The sequence below is a fragment of the Lepisosteus oculatus genome, chromosome 2 (genome assembly GCF_040954835.1).
Source record: "Lepisosteus oculatus isolate fLepOcu1 chromosome 2, fLepOcu1.hap2, whole genome shotgun sequence".
Taxonomy (NCBI): Eukaryota; Metazoa; Chordata; class Actinopteri; order Semionotiformes; family Lepisosteidae; genus Lepisosteus; species Lepisosteus oculatus.
The window spans coordinates 32,674,993-32,685,206 of NC_090697.1; the positions used below are offsets into that span (position 1 = coordinate 32,674,993).

The following is a 10,214-nucleotide window of genomic DNA, read 5'->3' on the forward strand; positions in this document are numbered from 1 at the left end:
GATCACACAGTCCCCATCCATTGGTGTATTGCTCTGCACCATCTTCTTGTGCTCTTTTCTAGCATGGCTGGACCTGGTGGTCCAACTTCCATTTACTTCCTCCAAGACACCCTCTCTGTCCACTTGACCTCTAGTTATCCAGGCTCTGTGCCAAACAAGAGGTTCCCTGTAGCTTTCATAATTTCTGCTCTTCTTTTCTGGGTTCCTTCTGATGATGTCACCCTTCCTTTTGTAGCTCTGGAACAACACACCCCTAGGGCAGCGTCATGTTCCTTCCAATCTCTTCTTGACCCACTCTCTCTCCTTGTCTCCCTGCTTTCTGCCCTGTTTCATCCATGGGTGTGCCACCTCTCTCATCTTCAGCCCCATTTTATCAGATGTGTTTTCAACTTCCCCTCCCCAATCCTGCCTTTATCCAAAAAACACACATTCTGAACTATCAGTGTAAAATATTAAGGGCAAAATCAATATCTGAAAGTGGTAAGAGCAAAATGACATTTGTCAATACAATGATTTAATTTTATAATAGTAATATCAATAGTATCGATGTTAAAATATGAGCAAGTGACATCAGTGCATTATGTGCTAAAGTAAAAGGGTTATGTGTAATTATATGGACTGAGTGTAATTGTGTGTGTGTGTGTGTGTGGGGGGTAAATTTTCAGGCTTCTTGTGTAGTCATGTGGATTCCTGTAGGAGTGACGTGAAATAAATATGTAAAGGTTGATGTCTGTTACATAATGTTACCTTGTACTGTTTGCATGTTTTATAGGTTTCTGTGTGTGTAAAACATACAATAGCTGCTTTTATGTAAGACAGGTTTCTGAGAAATCAGACAATGAAGTATTATTATATTGTACAAAATAGTAGCATTGTCAATCACAGAGGTCATACCCCAAGGTAGTTAACAACTCTTAAGTTTCAACATTTCTAGTTGTAATGCTATGAGATTCATGTGACTACATCACTGCCTTCCATCAGCTCATGCTAAAACCCTGAGCCAAGCTGTCTCAGATTGTACAGCTTTCTCTAGCTATGACTTTAACCTAAACAAGTGCCTTGTGATATTCCTAAATACACATTATTTTTAAAGAACGTGTATGTTTTCGTTATCCTAAAATACAGAGTGAAGAAAAATGAGTGAAACATAAATTAAATGAGATGCAGAAGCTATAACAAAAAACTGCATAAAACACAATGTATTTCCAAAAATACATTTTGATTCTGATAGGATTTTGACCATGTAGTTTCAGTTGCTAACATCATTTCTGATGCTAGAAAATGCATACTCCTGGAGATGTAACTTTTCCTTGAAAGGATATGCTTCTTCACTAATAGAGTCTGAAGGAAGGGACAGTATTGTCGGTTTTAACAATCAGGTTTCAGACTATAACAAATCTGCATCTCATTGTCTCTCCCTTTACACTATATGCAATATCACAATGATTCCTAGGACACTGATACTCTACTACTGTTATTTAGTGGGTATCTTTGTACAGGGTAGCTCTTAAAAATCCATAACAAAATTAACCTTATAGAATAAGGGGTTTTACATTTAATTAAGCAAATATTACAGTATATACAGTACACCTTTTAAATTACTGTAGTAAAATGAATGATTTGTTCACCTATACAATATTTCAACAACACCTAAAACTACAATTAAGAGTGTGTACAAATACATTGTTCAACAAAATCAACACTAAAATCGCTGAAAATCACAGTAATGCTTTTACCCAAGTGTAGCAACTCTAATTAACATTAATTGCAAATAAGTGAAAATCAAGAAGAGAGTCAGACATACTGTAAAGCAGATATTAATGTAGTATCTCATTATATCATAAAGAGGAAAAATACACACTTTTGGAAGGGAATGTACAACTAGTGGGGCAGTTTTTGAGAAGCAAGTTTGGAAATTGAGAGGTACAGTATAGGCAAACATATGGGTGACTGGTGTTTTGTGTTTAGGTTTTTGATGTGACTGCTTGAATACCCTTATTTTCATAGTGCTTGCGAATATATTCTACAATTACATTTTCCACATTGATTTTTTTCTTAAAAATTATTATATAACATTTAGGACCGAAATGGCAACATAAAATGCTGTAGTTTGATACTAATATTGCAGCACCTTTGATTGCTCCAAGATACTCTCCGGACGTATTAATATATACAGGAATGAAAAGGATCCACACAGAAAGGTAAATAAGCATGCTTATTGTAATGAATTTAGCATTTTTGTAAAGGTCTGGTAAATGTTTTCCTTTGAAAGCAAAGAGAAAACAGATTATGGCAAGTACAGCAATGTACAGAAGCACTGCCCCAAACGCTTCTTTTGAACCTGTTGTACATTCAAGTAAAATGGTGATTTCCTTGTCAGTATTTTCATTGGCAGTTGGCGGATCCAGTGTAAGCCATAAAACACATAATGAAACCTGAACTCCTGTACAAACCATTACAATTAAAACTGGTTTGTTCAGTTTTTTCAAGTTTTCATTGATCATTACATCAAACGAGAAACCCACAAATATCTGAAACAGGTTCGCTAAAATACATGACACACAAAGGGCGAAGCTAATGCCAAAAAGTGGGAGGCCAATCTGACAAGTCAACTGAGTGGGTTTCCCAATGAACATCCATATGCTGCTAAAGCTAGCCAACAGTGAAAGAAGTGTCAGAAAGCAGAGGTTCCCTCCCGCACCTTTCACTACAGGTGTATTCAAGTGTCTTGCAAACAGAACACCAATCAGGAGGGTGATAATTATCCCTGTTAAATCAAATACTGCCAGAACAATGGCAAAGCCATCATACCACTGCAAGAGAACAACCATCTTTTTCAAACACTTGTCTTTCATAGGAGATGGGTACTCATTTTCTTGGCAGGATTTACAAGGTTCCACTGAAAACAAAAAGAAGCATGTTGTTAGGATAATGAAAAGGCAGTTTTAACCTTCTTTAATACGAATAATGCTATGTTTCCACTAGCCACTTTGAGGTGGACATCAACCAGACCACCTGATTTTCAGTATAGGGGCTGTCAAGGTAAAATTTCCAATGTTATGCTTTACGAGCCCCAGGATATTGTCAGGACACTGTTTTGAAAGTCAGGTTTTGTATTGTCCCTGCTAATTTATATTAATGTTTGAATTATGCTTTATTTTGTTCCAATCTCTTGTTTACGACTTGAAAACCTGAGTTTGAGATTGAAAGTGACCTGTTGAACTCAGATTTAGATATCTACAGTATGAGTGTGCAATACTCTGCAATGAAAGATGTATTGTTTTCTGCTAAAAATAAATATCCAAAGGCATGTAAGTAAATTAAATAAATGCAGCATGACTGGTTTTTGTTGCTTTCAGTCAACTTCTCAGGTTTCACAAATTTACTTCTGTGTAAGATCTTTGTTCCTGTTTTAGATGTGTTAGTAAAAATATATAGTGTAAAGCTGGGCCATGGCGTCTAGAAAATATCAGATATACTGTAGGTGAGCTGTACCTGGGGGAAATGCAGTGGCAACACAGACAGCCATCTTTGGGTTCACAGGTGACCTGTGCCCCTTGCAGTGACTCATGGAAATGAGTCATTAATAAAAAAAAAACACTTTGCATGAAACAAGCAGAAGATCACCTGACCTCATCCCAGATTCATGTTATGCCTCCATCACAAATGCTGTGAGGCTCTTAATGTTTAGGTTGTACAGTAGTTCTCCATTGTGTGGTGTTATTTACAGTATGCTGGTATGAAGGGGGAAGTTGTAGTACTGTATTAGCTGTTATACAATGGATAGACTTGAAACTTACTTCCTCCAAGTGAATATAGTTTTGTTTCACATGGTTCACAAACATTGCAGCATTTCTTTGGCGATGGACGTAACTCAAATCCAGGCATACAGGATTTGTTACACAGAGCAGATGTTACCTGAGGTGAAAACATACATACATTAGATACTGTAGAAAAGATTAATCTCATTAGTATTTGTTCAATTTTTATAAAATCTATTTTATAAAATGTTTATCACCAAAGCAAAGCATTTTTAAAGTTTAATAAATAAAAAATAGAAAATGATTCATTTATAGTTTCCAAATAAATAACGAAAGACTTTGCTAGAAATTTGCCTTTCTAGAAATAGTGCTTCATTTTGGTTGGTAAAGATATTTATTCTTTTCGTGCAGGAAACAATAATACAATAGTACAATGCAAATAAAACATAATACAATACATAATGTGCATATGCTGAAACCCTTTAATAGTGTTGAATATTCCTTATGTACACTTCTTAACCTTTACATATACTGTATAATCATGTCTTTCTGACTTATTCCTGATACGACTGTCAAAAGGGACTTAGAAGGAAGCACATACCACAATATTTTTAGATGTATTAAGAGACTCATCTTTTAAAAAAATTTCCCCAGTGTGTTTATATTCTCCAATGGTTGTGATGTTCACAGTTTCTTTTGACATTTTCCAGAAGACAATATCATATCCCAGACTGGGATCTCCGTTGTCATCAAATTCCACATGTGTTATATTGTCCACAGTGAAACTGACTTTTTTTATTTCTTCAAGTAACTGGAAAGAGTTGATATGGTTCTGAGAATTAATGCATTATTTTTACAGTGCCAAGCAAAAGAAACCCACAATAGAAACTATTTTCTAGAAATTAGAAAGCACTTTTAAGAGAAACGTTAAGATTTTAGAGTTTACCATTATTTATTACAGCATTATTTTTCAAAAAACCCTTAGCTGAAATATCATAATATTCACACCCTTTGATCAAATAATTTAATATGTGTTGATGTGCACTAGCAATATGATAACACATAACCTAACTGTAATTCTAAAACATTCCTGGAAATTCTACATTTTAGAGAAAGAGTAACAACAATCTGAAATTGACTTGAAATCATATTCAAAGTGGATTAGCAGAAATTAAGACTGAGGTTTACATTTCAACCAAAGGTTGAAGATTGAGAGTAAAAAAGTCAGTTTTCAAAACGTTTAAGACCACATCACCACATCACATCACCATTTCTAGGTGAAATTAAGGTGTGATGTACATAAAACAACATCTGCTGTTACTAAAGAGGTTGTAATGTTCTTTTTTATTAATGAAGACGAAATGTCTATACAGTATGTGGTGAAATGGATTCCATAGTATACCCCACAATACTACCCAGTCATTCAAAGCATCCTCAGAACTCTAAACTGTGTTTAGAGCACAAGTGGATATTCTAACATGACAATAACAGAATACATATGTCACAATCTTCTTCAGAATGGCTAAAATAAATATTATAGAATTCCAATAAAAATTAAATTGAGAATCTTTAGAATAAGTTGAATACAAGAAATGTGGAAAGATTTGGTGTTGAGGGTCAAATGGTCAAACTTCACTAAGGATTCTTGACAAAAAGCTTATTGACAACTATTCCTATCATTTAAAGGAACAAGATGCTTAAACTAGCAATTCATTTGATGTGCTTTGTGAGGGCATGACTATGTTAAGGGAATATAGTAGTGGTATACAAATATAGTGGTGTAGACTTTTAAAGGGATACCCTGCTAAATCTTTCAGGTTTAACTTTCTGAGAAAATTACATTGCTGGCTGTAGATCAATGCTTTCTCTTCCCCAAAACTAGTCTCAAAAACACTAGATTTTGAACACTAAGCTAAGACCAAGTCAGTTCAGCTTTGGTTTAGCTGGAACTTAGTAAAACGCTTGTGTAGCATGGAATGAATGTCAAACGTGTCCGATGCCATCCTGAGCTTGTTTTATTAAGTAAATTTGGATATACAGTATAGTATATAGGAAGCGCGTTATGATGCGGTTGATGGAACAAGTCAGCTAACAGGCAGCCCTAGAAGCAGAACCAGCTAGCTTGAAGTGGAACTCTGTGGCCAACAGAAAACTCTGTGGTGACCCAGAAGAGTAGTTTGCTGTGGAAGCAGAAAAGTAGAATCTCTTGCTGAGGTTTAACGGAACGGAATGACTGAGAATGTCTACAAGCAGAACCCCCAAAAGAAGACAGAATGCAGCTGGAATCTCAGGGTGGGGGGGAGACAAGGGCTGGGCCATACTAGCTGGACACCAACCAAGGGAGGTGGGAATCTGGGGGGGTAGGAGTTAATTTCTGTAGCAGCCTACAGTAGGTACACTTGCGGGGCGCAGTGGGAGTCAGCACCTGAGGGTGCCGTCTAGGACAGCAAAAAGGAAAAATGCGGACAACATGGTAGGAGAAGAGCAGCTTAATTTCAGGGGAGGGTAGAGGCTGAAGAAGTGAGAAAGTGATTCCAGATGAAGGCAAGGTCCTAGCAATGCCAAGTGAGAGGTACAGTACATATGGCTCATATTAAATTCAACGTGGTACAAAGATGCAAATAGTGCTGTGTACAGTCAAGGAGCTCTCATGCGTAGGAAAGCCAAAGTGCAAGTTTATAATTTGACCTCCACCTGTACTTCTGGTCAATAACACCATAAAAAGGAATTAAGCAGTCACAATGTATTAAATTGTAATCCTGTAAATTGAAAACAGTTGTGGTGTGAACATAATACTGATGTGAATGATAAAAAATATAATTGTCTCACCTCCCAAGCCGAAAAGCTGAAATTTCTTACGCATCCTGTGCTGTTGCATTTTAAAAGTTGTTTCAAGCCATTGGCAATTGCATTCACAGCTAAATACACACTGTAAAAACCATCACTATCAATGCATTTTTCAAGGAAGCGTACGTCCACACATTTGTTTGTAAGATTTCCCAAATTATCTCTTATGTGATAAAATGCACAGCTTTCTGTGTTTTCAGAACTTAAGATAGAATTTTGGCATGGTGGATAGTATTTCAGGTATTCATGAAAAAAGCTTGAATTATATTCTTTATCTTTTAAGTTATGTATGTATTCCTTGAACCCAGGAACTACATTTCTTTTCCCAATAAATCCAATAACGTTTCCGATATTCTGAATCCCCTTCAAACTTGCTACAGCTTTTGAAGTGGACCAGGCATCACTTGCTATCCAGTTTCTATTTATACTGAGCTTTACTGCTTCTTCAATTATGATCTGGACATTTGCATCTTTTGTAAAAATTAATACAGCCTCAGCGGATGACTCATCAATGGTTTTCATTAAATTATTTAATACGCTTCGAGTTTCAGTATCATTTTGTGAGAAGAGTGCTGGAAGAATTTCCTTGAAGGCAATGCACAACTTATATTTCGTAGCATGATCAATGAAACCTTCAATTCCATATTTCCCATATTCATCATTACTTCCAATTACTCCAATGCTGTTCCATCTCTCATTGACTGCAAGCAGGGCAATGGCCTTTGTTTGGTGAGCATCACTTGGGATTGTACGCAGAAAAGAGGGGAATTTTGACTTCGTACTGAGAACTTCGCTTGTGGATGAATAACTAATCTGAAACAATTCAAAATACAGCCAATTAAAAAATAATAGACTCAAGATAATATTTGTAATGTCTAGTATACTGTAAAAAGCATTATTTCAGCTGCTGCCTCTGCTCCTAAAGGATCTACAGAACAAACAACTATTACAATAAGTGTTGCCAGAAAATGATGATCAGTCTCGAAAATAAATATGTAAATTTTCGTACAAATGCTGTACAAAATTGTTAATGATAAGCAGACATTTATTAATTCATCTGCTGAGCAGAATTTGATCATTGATATTTTATCCATTTGCAATCGATTTGTTTGGGGTGTGGGAGTCTGGCACAAGCTATTCAGACATGTTGTTTAAGCTGATCCACTTTTTTTTCCTATTAGCAACCAAACAGGCTAGATTGGCCTAAATGGCTTTCTCAAATGTTTAACCATCCTAATGTACTTGTGACCCACTGGGTGAGATTTCCGTGAGGAAATAACATTTTACAACATGCTTTAAATTATTTGTGGGGACACCAAACCAGTTGATCACAAGGAATAAGTTAGTAATTACAAATTAATACTTTGAAGATGTGATAAGTCATGATTACTCATATTCTGCTATCTAATATTGCTTGAATAATGCAATATGTCATTCATTTCGAAGAAGCACTCTACAGTAGGAAAATGCATTTTCACCAAAAATGCCTGATTCTAGCAACAAAAATTACAGTCTTTGAAATTATCTTTGAAAATATATCCACTTTTTCTTCATCTGTTTTACTGCAGTATTCATGATGTTTTATATTTATTCTGTCTATGGAGATAAGAAGATATGTCTTCTTACTGTACTGTTATTAGACATACCTGTGGTATAAGCGCTATGGTCAGTAAACGGGCTACTGCTATTGATATTTCAGAGTAACTCTCTCCAATGACTGCTTTTACATTTGACTCATAGTTGCTGTAATCACTCCTCAGTGGAAAACAGTTTTCAAATGAGTCACGTTGATCTTCCATGAACTTCAAAGCAGTTTTAATTGCCATGGTTACATCTCCACATGTGTCATAAATTTCATAACCCAGTGTCACGTTGGGTAACAAAGGAGATTTATTTATCATTTCAATGGAATGTATCATTACTTGCGTCCCGATAAATGTCTCCACATCAAATCTGAAAGGACAAAAATATTTATTTAGAAATGCAATATAAAGGATTTAAAATTGCTGGCAAATCAGCAACCACAGTTGTGAATAACAGGCAGTAGGTAAATAAAAGGCTGTAATGAATAAGGATGTGAAAACTATCTTTATAACGTAACCAAACACAGTAGCCAAATCCAAAATGCAACTGCCCAAGGACACCTCAAACATTAGCATTTCATTTCTGCAGCGTTTTAACAACATGGATGTTCTTTTACTATTTTATTTATACGTTCACAAGTTCAGTATAATACTACTGCCATAGGGTAAGATTTTTCCTGTTATGTTCCAAAATCCATATGCCCATCTTGCCCATCTTTACACAAGCACAGGCCTTTATGGAGTCTTAAAATAAAATGTTGGAGGAAGTCAATCCCTAATCTCTCCCCCTTCCATTCTTTTACTTATACAGTATATACATTCACTCCAGAGCAGCTACTCACACATCTTCACTCACATCTCATTATCACCCTTGCAGCATTTCTCTGGTTTATTCCCCACATAAAAGGGGGTTAGCCTTGTCCTTACAGGCTGGTTGTCCTTCCCTCAGCTACAGTAGATGAGTTAAGTCAATAAAGCAACTAATTCAAATCACACCTTTGCCAAGCATTAGACATTAAACATTAGAAGAATAACATGGCTAGAAACACAAATAATAGAATATTATTTTTGAGAATGAGATTATATACAGTAATTACAATAAGCAAGACTAAAATGTGTTCTTGACACCAGTTTTACAGTTCACTTTTTGGATTTGATTTTGGCTATTGCATGCTGTTATATAATCATTTGTTTTTGAGCTACAGTAACTTAGACATTTGTCACATATTCTGCCTTTAATGGGAGGAATTGTGTCATGTGAAATTAACTACTTTTTAAAATCAGTTTTACACATTTCTTGTTTTTATTACAGTATTTTTACTCTCTGCCTTTCCCTTCCTTCTCCATCCTTGAAAGAGGGGCACATTGCCTGTTGTTGTTTTTTTGCACATCGTCTGTTGTTGTTTTTGCACACTGCCTGTTGTCTCTATCTTTCTTTTGCTACTCAATTGTATTGTTGTTGTTGTTGTTTTTTCTCTTTGTACTACTTATGTCCGAGAGCTAGCTAAATAGCATTTCGTTATACCATATACCATGTATATGAGTGTAATGACAATAAACTTGAACTTGAACTGGAACTTGAAGAAAAGGAAAGCACGGGCTCAGAGGGCAGGGTGGAGGACTGCTGTGGGGGACGTGTGCTGGAGCTTCGTGGAGGAGTGGTGTCCTGAGAGGCAGGGCCAGAGTGGCGTGCTTGGAAAGCGAAGATGGATTCGGCGGCTGGAAAAGTTGTGCGAGTCCTGCCATAGCAGGCTAAGGGTAGATGGAGGTTGGTGTGGCGAGACCAGTCATTGGGAGACTTGGAAGGAGGAATTGCAGAAGCTTTTTTTCACGCCCAGTTTGGCCTCACTTTCAGATCTGTCACTTGCTTAGTCAGTGGAAACCTTAAAGTTCAGTTTCCTCTGAGAAAGCATAAGAAAAAGAGCCACTGAGAATAGCACGGTATTGCCTCTCTGTTGAGAGCCAATGCCTAATGCTAAAACAAAACCTGCAAGGGGGTAAGCAACAGGCATGACAGTTATAC

The 10,214-nt window shown here is 36.4% G+C and overlaps 2 protein-coding genes and 1 long non-coding RNA gene across 3 annotated transcripts; all 3 read right to left on the bottom strand.

Moving 5' to 3' along the window:
- Positions 1 to 1,867: 1,867 nt before the first annotated feature.
- On the bottom strand, positions 1,868 to 3,529 carry LOC138225548 (G-protein coupled receptor family C group 6 member A-like). Its single transcript, XM_069185880.1, has 2 exons — positions 3,496 to 3,529; positions 1,868 to 2,899 (listed from the first exon to the last, which is right to left on the bottom strand). The coding sequence occupies exons 1-2, from the start codon at positions 3,527 to 3,529 to the stop codon at positions 1,965 to 1,967; spliced, it is 969 nt and encodes a 322-aa protein (XP_069041981.1). The 3' UTR covers positions 1,868 to 1,964.
- Positions 3,530 to 3,838: 309 nt separating this feature from the next.
- Positions 3,839 to 6,756, bottom strand: LOC138225634 (uncharacterized). Its single transcript, XR_011184112.1, has 3 exons — positions 6,591 to 6,756; positions 4,363 to 4,572; positions 3,839 to 3,918 (listed from the first exon to the last, which is right to left on the bottom strand). It is a non-coding gene; the product is annotated as an uncharacterized lncRNA (long non-coding RNA).
- Positions 6,757 to 6,772: 16 nt separating this feature from the next.
- On the bottom strand, positions 6,773 to 8,527 carry LOC138225550 (G-protein coupled receptor family C group 6 member A-like). Its single transcript, XM_069185885.1, has 3 exons — positions 8,255 to 8,527; positions 7,047 to 7,421; positions 6,773 to 6,796 (listed from the first exon to the last, which is right to left on the bottom strand). Exons 1-3 carry the CDS (start codon positions 8,525 to 8,527, stop codon positions 6,773 to 6,775), a joined length of 672 nt encoding a protein of 223 aa, XP_069041986.1.
- Positions 8,528 to 10,214: the final 1,687 nt, after the last annotated feature.